This window comes from Antedon bifida, chromosome 2, assembly GCF_963402885.1.
Source record: "Antedon bifida chromosome 2, ecAntBifi1.1, whole genome shotgun sequence".
Classification (NCBI taxonomy): Eukaryota; Metazoa; Echinodermata; class Crinoidea; order Comatulida; family Antedonidae; genus Antedon; species Antedon bifida.
This window is the reverse complement of record NC_136227.1, coordinates 28,463,707-28,484,401: the sequence shown is the minus strand read 5'-3', so window position 1 is coordinate 28,484,401 and position 20,695 is coordinate 28,463,707. Positions and strand designations below refer to the sequence as shown.

Here is a 20,695-nt window from a genome sequence, read left to right as displayed (position 1 = left end):
GGCCGCGATGGCCGACCGGTAACCTGCAATCGTGCGGGGTTGCAACCCTGAATTGAACAGGTAAAAAAGAAAGTCACAGATAAGACCCAGAGACGCAGTCCTGGGGTCCGTGTTCTTCTCGGCGCACCACCGGAAGAAGTGCTTCAGACGGCTATTGTACACTGTTAGCGTCGATTCTCGTCGGGACTTGGCCGCCAGGGCGGCCGGGCCATCTGGTATGCCAGACTCTCGGAGGCGATCCCTGACAATGGCCAGGCAGTCAGGCGCAGGGATCGGATGTTTGTTAGTGAGAGATGTGCTCTGCCCTGCGATAGAAGGTCCGCACGGACCGGTAGTTGCAGGGGGTGGTCGTACAGTAAGCTGTAGAGGAGTGGGAACCATGACTGGCGCGTCCAGTATGGAGCCACTAGGAGCACCCGGCAGTGATGGCGATGAACATGCGACAACACGAGCGGGAGGAGAGAGATCGGTGGGAACGCATACGCCCAGAGACCGTCCCACGAGATGGACAGGGCGTCCATCTGCCACGCTTGGGCTTCCTGGAACCGGCTGCAGTAGGTCGGAAGCTGAGTGTTCCGCGCTGTCGCAAAAAGGTCTACGAGCGGCCGCCCGAAGTGGTGGAAGATGAGGGTGGCTATACGCGGCGAGAGTTGCCATTCCGTCGGGCAAAGCAGAGGCCTTGATAGCGCGTCCGCTACTGTGTTTAGCCGGCCCGCTATATGGGCTGCTGTTAATGTTATTTTGTGCGCGATGCACCAATGAATTAATGTCCACGTATGGCAGCAGAGTGTTGGCGAGCGCGTGCCGCCCTCTCTGTTTATGTAGGCCACGACGGTGGTACTGTCGGACCGAATGAGCACATGACGGCCCTGCACTGACGCTTTGAGAGCTTTTAGCGTGCGCTGCACCGCCCATAGCTCCAGAATGTTGATGTGGTGACGGGCCTCGCTGTGAGACCAGAGGCCGGAAGCGTGCTGCGTCTCCGAGTGTCCTCCCCATCCGGTTTCGGAGGCATCGGTAGTAATTCGTATGTCTGGCGTGGACCTGACGAACGACCGGCCGGCAGTGAGAGTTTTTGTGTTTAGCCACCAACGAATGTGTGTCGCCACGAATGGGGACACCGGCACCACTTTGTCGATAGAGTCTGACGCGGGTCGATAAAACGCTAGCAGATGGATCTGCAACGGTCTCATTCTGAGACGGCAGAATGGGAGTAGGTCGACGAAGCTGGCGAGGAAGCCCAGAGTCCTGAGCCAGTCGAATACCGTTGGAGCCGAACTCGCGAGCAGACCGGCCAGAGCTGCCTGCGCCGAGACCACTCGCGCTGCGGTCGGGTGAGCCACGCATGTGTTCAGATTGATCCGGGCTCCAAGGTATTGCGGGTACTGAGTCGGGAGCAGGCACGACTTGTCCCGATTGATTAAGAAACCTACTCGTTCCGTGGCGTCGAGGACGAAATCTATGTTGCGCAGCAACTGATCTCGTGACTGGGCCACAACCAACCAATCGTCTAAGTACATGTGTATACGGATACCGTGTCGATGCAGGAACGCTGCCAGCGCCCGAACGACACGCGTAAAGACCCGTGGGGCTGTCGACAGCCCGAACGGGAGTGCTACGAATTGGTAAATTTGGTTGCTTATGCGGAAGCGCAGCCACCGCTGATCGGCCTCGAAGATGGGTACATGGAAGTACGCATCCTTGAGATCTATTGAGGCTGCCCAGTCTCCTCGTCGCAGGCCAAGCAGAATCGTGGAGAGCGTCTCCATTCTGAATCTGGCTGGTCGGATGTAGCGCTTGTTGAGACTCTTGAGATTTAGTATCGGTCGCCATCCGCCGGAGGATTTGCGAGCCAGGAACATCGTAGACTCGTGTCCTGGTGGGGCGTGTCGAGCGTCGACCGGAACGACCGCGCCCTTGCGTAAAAGGTCGGAAACGCCGTCCAGGAGGGCGCCGCGCATCTGTGGATCGCTCGGGATCCGAGTGTGGCTTATCGTCCCCGGCACCGGGGTTGCTGTAAATTCGATACGGTAGCCCTCCTGTACGGTCGCGCAGACCCAACTGTCCGCTTGTAGGAGTGAGTCCCACGCCCCTCCGAACTCGCGGAGGCGACCCCCCACTCGTCCACTCCCCCCGCTGGGAGTGGACCGTCCACTCCCCCCGCTGGGAGTGGACCGTCCCCTTGCATCATCGACGCCGCGCGTATCGTCGTCGATCGCGACGACGGCCCCTCGATGCCCCACCGCGGGTGGGGTTAGCGCGAAAGGGCTGTGAAGAAGACGCACCTGTGGCCTGCGCAGCAGGTTGAGGTGGTACATGTTGATGCGTGGGACGCACCGGAGCCGGCTGGAGAGGTGGCGGAGGTGGCCCCCGCGGGGGGCCCCTTTGAGATCGTGATTGAGAAGCAACACGCTTCTGAGGGAAGCGCGCGCGCGTTTCCCTACGAACCTCTCGTTCGCGCGCCCATTTATCCTCCCGCTGGGAGAACGTGCCAAAGAATAGGTCCGTAGACCGAAACGACTCAACGGTAGTAAAGCGTTTATGATGGCCGGGCGCGATATCCGTCGCTTGCAGCAAATTAACTCGGCGTGCGGCATTGGCTGTTAATGCGACTGACGCTTGCTGGTCGGCTGCAAGTCCCGTGATCTGCTGCAGTAGCGTGATCACGCCCGGATCAAGTTCTTTTGGCCGCTCCGGGTCTGCCAAGAATGAGAGCAGGTATCCCGCCATCGAGAGCACGCGGAGTGTTTCACGCGCTGCCTTATCACAAGCAGTGAGGGCCTCCTCGGTTTTAGCAGCCGTGGGGTCAAGGAAAACAGTTCTAGTCGATTCCAGACCCTGGTCCTCCCGCGCTCTCCCCTTCGCGGCATCCGGGATAGGTGGGGAGCGAAGCACTTCTTCAAAGTGCGCCGGCGGGACCGGGAATACCGTAGCAAACTCGGCCGGCGCGGGCCGTCGCGGCGGTTCCCGGGCCACGCTCTCCAATCGTTCTAGCAGTTCAGGCTCGAGTGGAACGATTGGGCTCGTTCGCGCGTGACGCACTGGAGTGCGTACCCCGAACGTCGTGAAGCGCTTGTACTCCGGAAGCGGCGTAGCCTCCTTGTACGCGTAGTCTACCCCGAGGTAAGATAGCACCGCCGGTACTACACGGTTTACCAACGTTTGGAGCCCGGGTGCCCCCGCACTGTCGTCGCAATCAGAGAAAGACACAAGTGTCTCATCGTCCTCCATGTCAACGTCCTCAGGTTCCGGCGTGGGAAGAAGGACAGTCGGAGGTGGCTGCATGTATGGCACCGGCGGAGGGCCATCCTTAGGCAGCGCCCGTACGGCCGCCGCGACCGCCTGTAGAAAGGCGGGAGACAAGTCGAATTGTTGCTCCGCAGGAGCTTGACCTGACGTATTTTGACCAACATACGGCGGTGTAACAGTTGGAATCGGCGGCGGAATTACCGGGATTGGCGGTGGAATTACCGGGATCGGCGGCGGAATTACCGGGATCGGGGGCAACGGCGGAGCCTCCGCGGAAGACTCAGGTATAGGCGAGGTCTTCTCAGCGCGTGCTGGAAGAGCGGCGAATCGCGCCGGAGGCCACCTGACACACACTTCACACGGATCGGCTTGGCTGCAATCCCTACAGGATAAACATTTCGTATGTTTATCCCACTTTATCGTGGCACGAGGCCCCCCGCACGCAACACAAGCCATCTTGGGCATGGTGACTAGCACACGTATAGCCCACAACAATCGGCCAAGGAAACCCGGCACCGGGTCTTGGCTAGCGATGTTCAGTTAGCACACAAAAACCAGACCGAAATCCCACGGATAACGGCCGAAACTATGATACTTAGCTTCGTTGGCAGATATGTTTAACGTGAGTAGCGTTGCTTTAGCTTCTAGCAGTAGCTGCTCACACAACAAAACAGATCTTTCGTGTATAATCCACTCCAACGGCAGAGCTAGGCTCAGTCTCGCACAATACTATATAGTATGTCCAAACACAATAGGTTCTATTGTTCTCCTCTGTTGTCGGAACGTGTTAACGTTTCGACGTCTCGAAAAGAAATGGTGAGGTATGCATGGGCGTTGCCGCCCACCTGAGGGCGTGGCGCATGGGCGATACCACTGTCTTGGAGGGGAGTTCATGAATAAAATGTTACTTTTCGGTTATGTTCTCCCCTTGAAGGGGAAAAGGCCTATGTCGGTTCATCCAGGTAAGCTAGTCACGTAATAGACAAAGCTTTATTACTCTAAAAGAAAGCAATAAAATGAATACAAATAAATGAAGAAAATCTGACTAATAATAGCTGTAACAAAATATAAACCAGGTAGGGTATATGTAATTTAAAAGCTAGAAAAACTAAGTCTTTCTAAGACTCATAAATGCACCTACTTTAATAAAATCGTCGAGGCTTAGTACGAGAAACGCTTTGTCATGAAGCGTTAAAAAACAACACATCGAAATTAATGATATGGCTTCAATAAACCGGGGAAAAAACTGACAAACACATATTTTCAGGAAGATAATGAATTGAATATATAATAAGCACATTCTCCCTGAAGAGGTGACCAATTAGCAAGAGAGCATTCGTTGTTAGTAGCACACTGGAAGTAAGCTTACAGGATTTAAATGCGTTCAGGTGTTCTGTAAAGATAGCCTTAGTTTCCTATAAGGATTACTTAAAGTCACACTGTACCGTGATACTAAAACACACCAATTCGATACAAGAGAGTCGACAGCTAATCACTATGGGAATAAATATCTACAAACAGAAACATAAGCAGATCAACTGTGTCCAGGAAGGGGGGGTTTAACAGTACAATAGGTCATAAGATCTGACCTCTTTTTCACCTTTTTTTTTCTTTCAACCTTCCTATCTTTATTCTGTCCGCCCGTGCTCCTAAGAGACGCAGCCTGATCCCTCAGGTCACGAAAAGATTGTGACAGACAATGATAAATTATGTAAAAATCGTTTGTGGATGTTTTAAATTACTGTTGAAAAGTAATAAGATACACAGGGGACGGGTAGAAAAGACATCTTTGGAAAATATGATGAGATTCTAAATTTACTCGTTTATTTTTCATGTTTGTATCTACATACGCTTCCTGTTTTTCAATTAAACGGTTTCTGCTGTAATAAAATCGTCTGTATTGTTTACTCGTTTTGGCCAAAAATGACTGATCCACAAGTGCTGTCTGCGTTTAGCTACCGTTCTTTACTCAGGTAATTAGTCAATTTTTTACTTGTCATATGCCTAGTATACAAAAACACGTTTTGCTTCAATTGGTTTGTTTTCAGGATTATTTATCAATCCCAACCAACTTGGCCCTACGTGTACGAAGACAGCGTGTACTTAAATGTACGTGTAAAACCATGCACTGAAAATATGTGCTTTGTGAGATTGCGTTCCCTATTGCATAGTATTTGTCACTGTTTTAATCAAAATAACTATTAAATATCATGTACTTTTTTATCAAGGCATTATAAAAGTTGGGTTGGGATTTAGTTGGTGTATGACTAGCAAAAATATTGAACAATATAAGAACATCATTTAGAAAAAATAAAAAAATGCAATGACTAACCAATATATAAATACAAATTTCTTTAAATACTAGGGTGCGGTTCCTTGACGGTTACATATCCAATTGGGATGAATTGAATTTCTTCCTTTCGTAAATATATCCTCTCTATCCTAACAAATTTTTCCAAACTTTCTAATTATTCAAAAGTTGAAAATAGTCAGGTTTCGGGTCCATTCCATTGTCGCCACAGATTGACTTTTTCATCAGTACTTCTATGAATGGATGACTAGGTGGAAACATGAATGCTAGTTGATCATACCCAGTACCGTTTTGATTGTACGATTAATCAAGAAAACACCCGACAACGTTATTGTTGGTTTATCCAGGAAAAGACTGGTTTTTTTTTCTACTATGCATTGCTTTTTTAGCAAACATTTTGAAACATAATTATTTTGTTCATGTGGAAAGTTTTCATTGAATTCCATACATTAAAAGTAAAGATTTACTTCAATTCTCTTTATGTTATTCTTTTTTGTTATCGTAACATCCAAGCTAGACAAATAAATGAGTTCATACAGATATTAATCTTATCCTATTTACATTGATAGATAAAATGATATTCACAATAGCTATATAACCTGTTGATATATCTTTAACAGGTGAAAAACAATACACAAACAGCTGTAATCTGATCCTAAACAAATAATAAACAACCATTAAATCAACAACCATATATATCATCCTATTAATCTATTGTCTTTATAACAATCACTTTGTAGCTTCTTTTATCTTATCACTTGAAAATATTTACCGTGCTATATTGCCTGGTTAACCACCAAGCGTACAATATCCACAGAGTTGAACGACCTGAAATTAGTTCAACAAGTTTGCGATGTGAAAAAAAAACAATAGGCAGGGGAGTCTCCATAAAAAGGAAACACCTGAGAAGTGAGAAGTTGCAGCTATGAAAACGAACAATGATTAAAAATAGCACCTGAGATAAATCAGCAACTGTTCAGCAGCTGTTTTGCAACCAAAACAAAAAGTGTTAGCTCATCACCTCTGTAAATTGCCAATTAATAAAACTAATTAAAATAAATTTTACTATAATTACCAGATTGCATAACAAAGATAAAATCATATATAAATAAATAGAATTAACAAAATAACCATATATTTGGTAACTGTAACATCTTCAAGTTGTAAAATAATTAAGTAACAACTCCGAGCAAAATCTAAAAATTGGCGTAAAATAAAAATCAACCAATGAAATAATGGGTAAAAAAACATGCAATTGCTATCTGTAAAGCCATGTCCTCTATCAAACTATTGTGATGTTCCCAAATATGGTAGTTATATGCCCAAATACGGTAGTGATATGATATCACCATGTCCATATATGGGTACATCGTGTTTTTTGTCACATGAAGTTTGATAGTATAGACAAGGCTTTAGGTGTCCATTATGTATTATGATCATGTGACGATAGTTAAGGAAATATTAATTACGATTTTATTTTAGATAAAACCAAGTATGGTTTGTAAATATGAAGTCTTCCTTTCATTTTACTAAAGGCTTTCAAAATCCATTCTGTCATCATCTATCATTTAATAAATCCACATAACTTTTCTTACAATTTAGTTTAAGTAAATTTCAGGGAAATACCAATGCTTTTTTAATAGCAAAATATCAACTTAACTTTCTCTTTAGTCAATGAGATATTTTTACATATTTTAATTTAAAAACTGGCAAAATTAATTTTGAAGTAAATATTAAATCAATTCAGTAATTATAGAATAGCTGCATTATAATTGTTGCCGTTTTTATGAAATGTAACTCTAATAAACTTTTAAAACAACAAAAAACGCATTATAATTATATTTCTGTCTGATATACCTGATAATTACAGAAAATTATCTTAGAAAACATACAAATGAAAACGACTTTCAAATTTTTAAGATTTGACTGAATAAGGTCATATGTCAAGATTCATGATCAAAAATGCTAATCACATTGACTGATTCACATCAGGTGAAAATTGTAATCTCTTGCTAAACCACGACAACATGTTCGCAATACCCGGAAATACAGAATTTCCCCCATCTACCGTTATCTCAACAAGAATGAGTTTGAGACACAATCCTTTCTCTTTGCCCATCCTTCCGTTCTATGAAATCTCGCCTACTCACATGGCTCAGGTGTTTAGACAAGAGTTGACCTGTTTTTCTCCCATCACGCATCTTTTTTTGCGATAGCCAATCATAATTCGTTTAGGAGACTGAGCAAAGTGTTAATTTCACTAATTTCCTGTTACTTTGTTAGTAAAGCCTACTTTTTTTTTGTTTACAAATTTTGTTTTAACTATATAAAAAAGAAACAATATTATCTGTCTAAATAAATTCAGCTTTGTTTAATGCAAAATGTAATTGTTCTTAGTTTACTAGAAATTGACAACATTTGGGTTTTAGGTCCTCTAAAGACCCACACCATATTTCTACCATGTTCATGTACTGAGAGACATCATTCAACCCGAAGAATAAATTCTTGATATGGAAATCAACAATTTAACCATTCTATCCAAATATAGGCCTAATAATTTAATAAAACTATTACTACACAATATAATTTTAAAAGAATTGTTTTTTTTTGTACAGGCAGCCATCAGTATGTAATATCCATTTTCTGGGACAAAAAATGAATGTTATATTGTATTGTTAAAATTATATAACCTACAAAAAAAAACAAATACAGAGAGTTGTAAAAAGGGAACTAATATTCGTGTTAGGAAATAGACTAATTTTAAAAACAAATAACATGTTTCCATATTTAATAGGATCATTGTACCACGCACTTACACGCGTCTATGTCACTAGGACCGTAGTGATTTGAGAAACCTAATAAAACCTATCTTTGGCACAAATCTACATGTTTAACATCGATATAATAATTAGAACACACAGAAATTAATAAGCAATTAAAAAGGACATGTAAATACAAGTGAACGTCCCTCAGCAGCAAGTTGACGTGGGGATCCAGTCAGATCTACTCAATTCACAATACAAACATAATTGCTATGGACATCGTACAATGCAACTTTTGGTTTCAAGTTTTCTATATTCTCAACTCAATTTTCATTTTGTCGTTCATTTTCTAGATTTAATACTTGCCATTATTGGATGCTGAGTAGGATGATGAAATTTTTAATAAATACTCAATTATAGTTATCAATAGGAAAAAGTAGAGTATATTGACAATCATATCATTTCTATAATAGCATCTTGTCAGATAAAGCATATTAACACAAATAAGGAACACGCAAAAGCTCTTTGAGATACCAATAAAAAAAAAACCTCTGTATCTGTAGTCGTTAAAGTTCCACACACAAACTATGCTGTTGAAAACAGTGAAGGATGGACTTAATGATCACATTGCATTCACACTGACTCTGAATTTCAGTCGGGTAGCCAGATGAAGTGGTTACAAAACAGAACATGTCCACACTAATACATTTTGAATTACATTCATAAATAAAATTTCCACGCACACATGCTGTTGAAAACAGTGAAGATTATTTTTTTTTTTCATTAGAAAATAGATTGTAAAGAACAAATTCTGATAACATTGCATTCACACTGACTCTGAATTCCAGTCGGGTAGCCAGATGAAGTGGTTACGAATAGTACATGTCCACACTAATACATTTCAAATTACATTCATAAATAAAATTTGTTCAATAAATTTTGTAGATAAATAAGTATATTTCCAATTTGAATTGGTCAATTCTAAAATTATTTTTTCGATTATTTTTTTTTTCATTAGAAAATAGATTGTAAAGAACACATTCAGTGAAAGTGATATCCCTATTTAATTAAGCTTAATAACTTTCATATTAATGTGGTCAATGAGAATGACAAAAGTAATATTGGAAATGCGGTCAGACGAAACAAAGCAGTTATGTAATCGATTAATAGGCAACATAAATATATGACAGTTAATCCATCAATCAACATGGAAATAAATTGTTGGCCTAAGCTAGAGGGCCTGAAGACATCTCAGAATATACAGGTAGTGAAGAATACTATACAAATGTATAAAATGGCCTGACTTTTCTGCTAGAAATAAAAGAATTTTACAGAACTTTGAAAGACCAATGGATGCATTTACATTTGTTGGAATTGGATAGGAAAAGTTTAACTTTAATCTAAATTAGATTATCTATTTAAATTTATCTTTTTTAAATTTTTTCTTTAAATGGAAGAAATAATTTTCCATCAAAGAAAATGGCATGGTAGTAGTCATCAAGTGTTTCGAGGCAGGCAAACATTGACTAAACTTTCTCACATTAGGTACAATACAATAATAGAGTAAGTAAAAATACTCAAATCTTGCACGTATGTAGCCTTACCATCATATTTGATATAAAATTAATACTATTATAACATATATACAAAATATTAAAAACAAAATTGTTCAAACTCACCTATATCAGAATACTATACAGTTTAGTATTAGAAACCTTATTATACCTTAAATATAGATTTAGTTAAAAACCATATGTTGTGCCAAAATTCAAACTTCGGTTGCCTAGACAAGCTGTATCCCAAAAAACAACTTCTATTTTAGAATTCCGTAAGACTTTTAATATGTATCCATGAGAAGCAATTGACATTGAAATATACAAAAGAAATAATTTTCCCAATAAATATGATATAATCATTATTGAAATTAATTCTACTCTTTTTATTATATGGTAATTTCCTTTAATAATTGCTCATCTATTCTTCAGTTATCTTTTATTGCGTGACAATTGCTACATTTAATCTCTTTACCTTCAAATTATCTTAATTTTTGCGAACATTTTATTTAAACGCAAGAATTAAAATTTTTTTAAAGATGGCCCTTAAATTAGATATTGAAAATTTTATTTTATCAAAATAAATGTAGACGATAGATAATTTTAAATCACAGAAGTATTTTTGGTCGGCTATCTTACTTAATGGTAAATGGTCCGTACTTAGTCCAGGACATACCCAAACTTTTACGCAGTTGCTTGTGATTGGAATGGTCCTTACGCTCTGTCTACACTATCAAACTAGTTTGACAACTAAAAACAGTGTGATGTGCCCATATATAGTAGTGATATGCCCAAACATGGTAGTGATATGACATATGTCTATATATGGGACAGAGCTTTGCGTTGCATCGTAGTGCGAAGCAAGTCAGAGCAAAACCACACCAAGATGTCATTTTTTTTTTAGACATTGAATTAAGCACAATTTTAAAAAGAGAAAATTACAGACCGCAGAAATTAAAGACAGCAGAAATAAAAGGTATTTTTTTCCTATCTCAATAATAAAAATTTCACTTTAAATTCACCTTAAGCATCATCATTACTATGTTATTGTACGCAAAGAGATAATGAGTTATAACTTATTGGAAAAGACGTTAAGGAAGTCATTAAAATTCAGCAGACAATTCAATTATAATTGAATTCAATGGATGGCAATTTTAGTTGTTGAACTATCAGACATAAATATGTTTTATTATAGATATCATAGTACTTGAACTTTGACATCTAAGAATTATTGCTATAAAATGCATTGTGTTATATAACATATAACTTTAGACTGAATGACACTTTCAGTGTTAAAACATTCATTTCCAAAGTGGTTCAGTATCAAATTTAAATCTCTTTTTTAGTGTGTCCATTTCGAAAAAATGTCAAATTTATAGTTTAAAACTAGCTTTATTTAAATTAATTAATTATGGCTGTATCTTCCATATTTTCTTACTTGGAAAAGTCCAAAGAATGCTTTATATTCTATATAATAATATTTACTATTAATGCAATGAAACAACATTTGGACCGAAATTAATGTTTTCTAATATTATGTACAGCTCTATAAATCCAATTCAGCTTTGGATAGACAGTAGATTTTTTCAACTTTTGAAAAAAAGAAAACTTATGTTAATATGTTAACTACTAATTTGAATTTTATAAGATTTAAAATTGTTTTAATTGCATTTTGCATTTAAGCATTGTGCATATTTCTAAGGCTCCTTTCCGAATAATGTGTAACTTTATTTAAAACTACTATAATTGAAAAATAATTATATGGTTATTTATTTATTTATAGTTATAAATTATGCTTCTTTTTAGGAACCAACAAACAACACAATCAGAATGTATTAAAGAATAAATGTAAAAAGAGGAAAACAAATGTTGATTTTAAATACTAAATTTGACAATTCATTGAGAGAAAATGGAAAACCATGTTCAACAAAACAATGAAAATATTGTTTTAAATTGTTCGTTTGACCAATTCATGCTCTGATGTGTAAATTCTCAATCCGCCCCTGCAAAATCATTACTGATGGACAAAACAAGGAAGAGAAACAATTGATATCATGAACTTTAAATCAATGAACTTATTTACATCTCTCCTATTACCTTGAACCAGATATTTACTACCCACAGAAACCCAATGTCCCTCACGGATCTTGTGAATTCTCGTGGGTACGAGGGTTGTGAGAATCTATTCAATTTGCATTACTTTCGGGCAGGTGATGTAAGACTTTAGTGTCAAACATGCATATAAATTGTTACTCATGTTCTTAGTTATGTTTATTTATTTCAATAACTCTTTATTGGAAATCAGGTGGGAAGTGACACCTGTATTTAAATGGGAGTTTTTCACACTTAATAAGGTATCAATTGTACAGATGTACTGTACTTTGTCAATTACTGAATTTCAAGTAATTTTATCTGGTTTCACCAATTTGGTTTTGTTATGATTTGCTTATGATTTGTCACACACATAATTAGTATGTTTACAAGTCCAATACAAGACCTATAACATTAAAAATACTAAAGAAGTCGTTTGTGAAAAAAAAAAGTGTTCAGGTAACTTTTTACATTTTTCCTTTCAATATTAAACTTCAACAAGAAACTCCACAATGCTCAAATTAAAGGAAAATGAATATGTGTACATTGCTAGGAGAAATTTGTGGAAAAAGTAATCACTCTATGTACAAATTCTGCTTTACTACTAAACAATTGCATGGTGTATTCATGTCTGGGTAACAACTCTTTAACATTCACATGGTATGACAGTGGTAAATGTAACCAAATTAACTGCCTTTACAAACTCTTTTAACAAAAACAAACTCTTTAAAAAAAGTTAGTATTGAACTAGAATTTAATTCGTCACTTTGACGAATTATAGGTGATCATTTTTATCATTTTACTGAAATTAATTTTTTTTTAAACATGCACGTACGTTAACATACGATCGGAAAATGTTGATGTATGCCATCCTATTATATGCTTATAGTGCTGAGTTGTGCCTATATGCCATATACAATATGTACAGTATATACTGTATATCTATATACAGTGTAGCATAGGTGAAATTACGGGACACATGTTCTAATTTTTTGGCATGATGACGTTATCAAACTAAACTTTAAGATAACAATTTCGAAAGATAATTAATTGAGAAAAAAAATATAAGATTTGGAAAAAAATTTGGCACGTAGAAGCGCTGTGCGCGCTCTTTGAATTGTGTATAACTTTGACGAAAAATATGAAAAAACTACTTTTTCACTTCAACTGGCCATATGTTAACGTCACAACATCCGATAGGCTTAATTTTTATATGAATTAATATCTACATTTTATCAGCTTTCATAATAAATTATAATCATCAAGGTAACCTTCAATTCTGAAGAGCTGTAAGATATTCAAATTTACTGCGAAGGTGAAATTACACGGCCTACGTTATTTAAGTTTTTACGCGTGATGACGTCATTAAAATGAAGGTAGTGTCAACTCATGATAAAGATAATTAATTAAGCAAGCACATACTGAAAGTTGTGTGAAATTCGAGCACACATAACCAAGATGCGCTCTGTTGAATGTGATAATCTACACAAAAAGATAACAAATCCTAATTTTTAAATTCAAGTGGCCATTTGATGACGTCAAAACATTTTGTACGTAAAATGTGTACATGAATTCATATCTACAACTCAATGGCTTCCAGAATAAGTTAAAAAAATCGGGGGTCATCTTGCATTCTGAAGAATTATTTTCATTTTAAAAAAGACTTATTTTTTACCATTTTCAGAACTTTTGTAAAATAAATGTGCGCATTTTGTCATTTTTAACGTGCTCGTATAGCGTTATTTTAAGTCGGAACTGACTCAAATTTGGTGAATGTACTAAGGATGGTGAGTAGAATGAGATTTGTAAAAAAAATTCATATTTTTACGCTTTTTAAGTATCGCGCGCGCAAAAACGCATTTTTGCGCAGTAATTTTTTGAAACACGCAAATGGCCTAATTCATGCTCTAAATTGATCAAAACTTAATTTTGAGCGTTTTAAATTTTTAACGCGCGATATCACGCGCATGAACCTACGTGCGCGTGCGTTTTTATTTGCTAATATTTTTACCCTTGATCTGAAGTTTACGTGTAGTGAATTTCATTAATATGTGATAATGAATTATGGAGATATGATTGATAATGTGATTTCGCAAAATGGCGTATAAATGTCGTCACGGATGAGTGATCACGCTGGAAAGCTTATTAGGATTAAGTTGTATTATTTGAAAGATATTCTGAAATTTTTGTAATCATTGACATTAAACTTTTTGAGATAATTGTTACACAAAATAGTGTACAGAAACAATAAAAAGACTAGACATGTAACTCGTCACTTTGACGAGTTTGGTTTTCCGCCGCGCAAGTGGTGCAACATTAACATTAAGGGGATAGGTTGAGGACAAAAGGAAGTGTTCACGTTGGCATTATGACCTGAACTGAAGAATATGATATGTTGTTATTGCTGAATTTTATTATTTAAATTCATATATAGTATACACAGTATAATCTGTATCCATATCACATACAGTGTAGAATAGGTGAAATTACGGGACCCGATATTTATTGCAATTTTTAACATGTTGACGGTTTTAAAATGAAACGCGAAGGTAGCATTTCCGAAAGGAAATTATCTCAGCAACAACGTATTAGCGTGTAGAAGAAATTTGAATACGTGAAATATTGATGCGCGCTCTTTTAAATGTAATGAATTATGACGCAAAAGATGAAAATACGACCTTTTTTATTTAACTGGGCATATGATGACGTCACAACATCCGATTGGCAACATTTTTACATAGTTTCGTATCTACAATCCAATAGCTTCCAGAAAAAGTTTTAATCGTGATTATCACATTTTATTCTTACGAGCTATAACAGATTAAAATTTACTGTAAAGATGAAATTAATGCCACACGTGATTTAAATTTTTAGGCATGATGACGTCAAAAAAATTAAAATATTTTTAACTCCTGCGAAAGATAGTTGATTGACCTAGACAATATCAAAATCGGGGTGAAAATGGAAAACGGATAAGTGGAGATGCGCTCTATTCAATGTGGTAAGCTATGACGAAAGATACAAAAATCCTAAATTTTATATTCGCGTGGCCATACGATGACGTCACAATGTCCGGTTAGCCATATTAATACCTGATACGATATCTACAACTCATCTACTTCCAGAATATGCCATCCACAAAAAGTTGACCGTCTAGTTTAGAAATTACGACTGTTTAAAAAAAGGCATATTTTAAACGAATTTTTTAACCTTTTCATAAAAAACGCGCGCAAATTGTCCAATTCGACGTGCTCGTATGACGTATCTTTAAGTCGAAATTGTTTAAAATTTGGTAAAATTACTAGAAAAGGCTGGAAAAACATAAATCACGCGAAAAAAATACGTTTTCAATGCTACGTGCGCACCGCACACGTAAAAATGTGCGCACGCGTGGGAATTTTTGACATGCTTAAAACGACATGAAACGCGTAGAAAGTTGATTATAAATTAATTTTGCGCATTTTGAAATTTTAAATGCGCGTGCGCGCGTAACTTTGTGTAAAACACGCAATTTTTTTTCCACAGAAAGTTAGCGCATAATATAAATTAAACTTTTGCAAAGTTTCAAGTTGAAATGTTATTTGGTTGTCGAGCTATGTTAAATACGAGAAAATCGTTAAATCGCGCGTACGTCACGTTGCGCAATTGTAAGCATCATGAAAAGCTTCGCTTGACGACGTTACATAAATGTCAAAATGTCAACATAGTTAAAAAAATGTTATGTTTGCAAGTTTTAGAGAAAAGCGTTACACAAAAATCATACAGAAAGAAAGAAGATGAAAAAAAAGATGATGATGATGATTTCGTACAATCACAAGAGGTTTTCCTGCAACTTCGTTGCGGAAAACCAAAAAAAAATAATAAAAAAAAAAAAAATAACTAGAATTTAATTCGTCACTTTGACGAATTATAGGTGATCATTTTTATCATTTTACTGAAATTAATTTTTTTTAAACATGCACGTACGTTAACATACGATCGGAAAATGTTGATGTATGCCATCCTATTATATGCTTATAGTGCTGAGTTGTGCCTATATGCCATATACAATATGTACAGTATATACTGTATATCTATATACAGTGTAGCATAGGTGAAATTACGGAACACACATGTTCTAATTTTTTGGCATGATGACGTTATCAAACTAAACTTTAAGATGACAATTTCGAAAGATAATTAATTGAGCAAAAAAATATAAGATTTGGAAAAAAATTTGGCACGTAGAAGCGCTGTGCGCGCTCTTTGAATTGTGTATAACTTTGACGAAAAATATGAAAAAACTACTTTTTCACTTCAACTGGCCATATGTTAACGTCACAACATCCGATAGGCTTAATTTTTATATGAATTAATATCTACATTTCATCAGCTTTCATAATAAATTATAATCATCAAGGTAACCTTCAATTCTGAAGAGCTGTAAGATATTCAAATTTACTGCGAAGGTGAAATTACACGGCCTACGTTATTCAAGTTTTTACGCGTGATGACGTCATTAAAATGAAGATAGTGTCAACTCATGATAAAGATAATTAATTAAGCAAGCACATACTGAAAGTTGTGCGAAATTCGAGCACACATAACCAAGATGCGCTCTGTTGAATGTGATAACCTACACAAAAAGATAACAAATCCTAATTTTTAAATTCAAGTGGCCATTTGATGACGTCAAAACATTTTGTACGTAAAATGTGTACATGAATTCATATCTACAACTCAATGGCTTCCAGAATAAGTTAAAAAAATCGGGGGTCATCTTGCATTCTGAAGAATTATTTTCATTTTAAAAAAGACCTATTTTTCACCATTTTCAGAACTTTTGTAAAATTAATGTGCGCATTTTGTCATTTTTAACGTGCTCGTATAGCGTTATTTTAAGTCGGAACTGACTCAAATTTGGTGAATGTACTTAGGATGGTGAGTAGAATGAGATTTGTAAAAAAAATTCATATTTTTTACGCTTTTTAAGTATCGCGCGCGCAAAAACGCATTTTTGCGCAGTAATTTTTTGAAACATGCAAATGGCCTAATTCATGCTCTAAATTGATCAAAACTTAATTTTGAGCGTTTTAAATTTTTAACGCGCGATATCACGCGCATGAACCTACGTGCGCGTGCGTTTTTATTTGCTAATATTTTTACCCTTGATCTGAAGTTTACGTGTAGTGAATTTCATTAATATGTGATAATGAATTATGGAGATATGATTGATAATGTGATTTCGCAAAATGGCGTATAAATGTCGTCACGGATGAGTGATCACGCTGGAAAGCTTATTAGGATTAAGTTATATTATTTGAAAGATATTCTGAAATTTTTGTAATCATTGACATTAAACTTTTTGAGATAATTGTTACACAAAATAGTGTACAGAAACAATAAAAAGAAAAAAAAAAATAATAACTAGAATTTAATTCGTCACTTTGACGAATTATAGGTGATCATTTTTATCATTTTAATGAAATTAACATTTTTTAAACATGCACGTACGTTAACATACGATCGTAAAAAGCTGATGTACGCCATCCTATGACATGATGCATAAACACTTATAGTGCTGAGTTGTACCTATTATGTGTCATATACAATATATACAGTATATACTGTATATCTATATACAGTGTAGCATAGGTAAAATTACGGGACCCACATCATGTTCAAATTTGTTGGTATGATGGAATTATCAAAATAAACTCAAAGATGACAATTTCGAAAGATAATGAATTGAGCAAATAAATATAAGGATTGGAAGAGAATTTGATACGTAGAAGCGCAATGCGCGCTCATTGAAATTTGTATAACTTCGACTAAAGAAATCTAAAAACTACGTTTTAACTTCAACTGGCCATATGATAACATCACAACATCCGATAGGCTTAATTTTTATATGAATTCATATCTACATTTCAACAGCTTTCATAATAAGTTATAATCTTCAAGGTCACCTTTAATTCTGAAGAGCTATTAGATATTCAAATGTATGGTGTAGCTAAAATTACACGACCTAGGTTATTCAAGTTTTTACGCGTGATGACGTCATCAAAATAAAAATGTTTACAACCCATGAGAAAGATAATCAATTCAGCAAGCACATTCTAAAATTTTTGCGAAAATCGGGCTCAAATAACGGAGATGCGCTCTATTGAATGTGATAACCCACACAAAAAGATAAAAATTACTAATTTTTAAATTCAAGTGGCCATTTGATGACGTCATACCATTTTGTACGTCTAATGTGTACATAAATATGTATCTACAACCCAATGGCTTCCCGAATAAGTTAAAAAAATTAGGGGTCACCTGCCATTCTGAAGATTTATATTCATTTTAAAAAGGCCTTATTTTTCACCATTTTCAGCACTTTGATGCAATTAATTTGCGCATTTTGTCATTTTTAACCTGCTCGTATAGCGTTATTTTAAGTTGGAACTGACTCAAATTTGGTGAATGTACTAAGGCTGGTGAGTAGAATGCGATTTGTATAAAAAAATTGCATTTTTTACGCTTTGTAAGTATCGCGCGCGCAAAATATTTTTTTGCGCAGTAATTTTTTGAAACACGCAAATGGCCTAATTCATGCTCTAAATTGATCAAAACTTAATTTTGAGCTTTTTAAATTTTTAACGCGCGATTTAACGCGCATGACCCTACGTGTGCGCGCGTTTTTATTTGTTAATATTTTTACCCTTGACCTAAAGTTTACGTGTAGTGAATTTCATTATTATGTGATGATTAATTATGGAGATATGATTGATAATGTGATTTCACAAAATGGCGTATAAATGACGTCACGGATGAGTGATCACGCTGGAAAGCTTATTAGGATTAAGTTGTATTATTTGAAAGATATTCTGAAATTTTGGTAATCATTGACATTAAACTTTTTGAGATAATTGTTACACAAAATAGTGTACAGAAACAATAAAGATTTGATACAATAACAATAGGTGATCATTTTATTCTAAATGATCACCTAATAAAGATTTTATACAATAACAATAGGTGATCATTTTATTCTAAATGATCACCTAATAATAAAGATTTTATACAATAACAATAGGTGATCATTTTATTCTAAATGATCACCTAATTAATAGTCTCAAGGCGAAAACATTTATTTAGGTTTCTTTTTTTTTCAAGTCTCATATGAGTAGTAAGGTATTAAGATAGTGGAACTATCTATAAAAAAGTATGGAACTCTGATGACATGATTTGAACTAAAGATGTTGGGATAGGTAGGCAAGCATGTCAACCACCAAGTCACAGTGCCATTGAAAGTTGTAATCATGTTGTCAACAGTTATTACCAGACAGAATGTTGTACTCCTGCTCATGAATGTACATCAACAGGCCTGAGACGACCCTTAGGTCATCAAGAAAGGTCATGGTTCATTACTAGGTAGGGGAATAATCCTCAAGGTATGATGGGATGAGCAGATGTTGATTGTAGACAGAAATCAAAAATATCTATCAACGCAAACATCATCAGTCTCATCAAATGGGAATACACAGAGAATGGCATGTGGCTTCCATGACAACCAGTCAACTTTGACCTGGTGTATCTCTGTAAGTTCTGCAGTTATTGCCGTCTTGGGAGGGGACAGGAAAACATAGATGATGAGATGAAGGAGGATGATGTATTTTATGACATATATTTGTCTGGCTTCAATGATTGTAATACCTGAAAACATTCTTAAAGTTAAGACAAGGGCAATGGAACAGATGAGAAAACAGAAGTGTTGTCTATCCAAATTGTCCATCAAAGAGTAAAACAATTGATGGGTCTATTTCTTAGCAAATAAAACTAAAATAAGATGAACCCAAAGAAGTCAACCGACAAACCTAATTCTCAAAGTGTTTAACATCACCTATATTATATGTAGACATCTTGTAAACATTTAATCTTATATAACTGCAAATGAATTTGTAAATAATAATTACAGTTTATCTATAGGCCTAATGCATTACAATTAATGTTGACAAAATGCATTTTCCTTACAACTGAAACTATGCCTTTACTTTGCATTCAGAGTTGATCATGATCAACTTACTCATGATGATGTTTTATGTGAACACTGTAGATCATCAGGTTTATTTGTGCTGCATTTGTGTTAAAGCATCATGAGGAGTTGATGAATATATATTTCAACCAATCAAGATAGGATATCTACTTGAGTAATTTTTTTTTATATGCACGGTATCTAAAAAATGCAATCATACCTGGCATGCGAATTCAGTTGTGGTCACCGTCTCCTTTTCAACTCCTTTAAACGGGCCAAAAGTTTCTCCCACTGGAATATCCGCATGGCTGAACACCGCTATGCTTCCTAATAACGATTCACGTAGTATAAATTGCGGCGGTACGTCAACATTGTCTGGAATGTAAACTGGTGGCGGGCTACCGGTCAGTTCTTGCGCATCGCCACAGGTGGACGAAGATGTTTCGTTGTCGCTAGTGTGTTCAGAACTATACATTGTACCGTCGGTACCATCAAGTTCATCTAGAAATAAAACATACAAACACTATTAAAATTTAAAATAAAATCAAAGGAAATAGGGCAACAATTATACATTGCCATTCATCACAAAATAATCAACTACAGTAGAACGCTTACAGTAGAAACCTTTGGAACCCATCAAAATTCAAAATGTCCCCTTAATAGAGGGTTGCCACTTGTTCGTTGAATACAGGTGTACCAAAGAAGGGGCTTCTTATTTATAGAAAAA

At 36.7% G+C, this 20,695-nt stretch overlaps 1 protein-coding gene across 1 annotated transcript in view; it reads right to left on the bottom strand.

Moving 5' to 3' along the window:
• LOC144858932 (histone-lysine N-methyltransferase MECOM-like) overlaps positions 1 to 20,695 on the bottom strand; it is a 130,405-nt gene that overhangs the window by 58,339 nt on the left and 51,371 nt on the right. Inside the window, exon 2 of the mRNA XM_078715081.1 lies at positions 20,189 to 20,469. Within this exon, the coding sequence (XP_078571207.1) occupies positions 20,189 to 20,469 (281 nt within the window). The remainder of the gene's footprint in view (positions 1 to 20,188; positions 20,470 to 20,695) is intronic.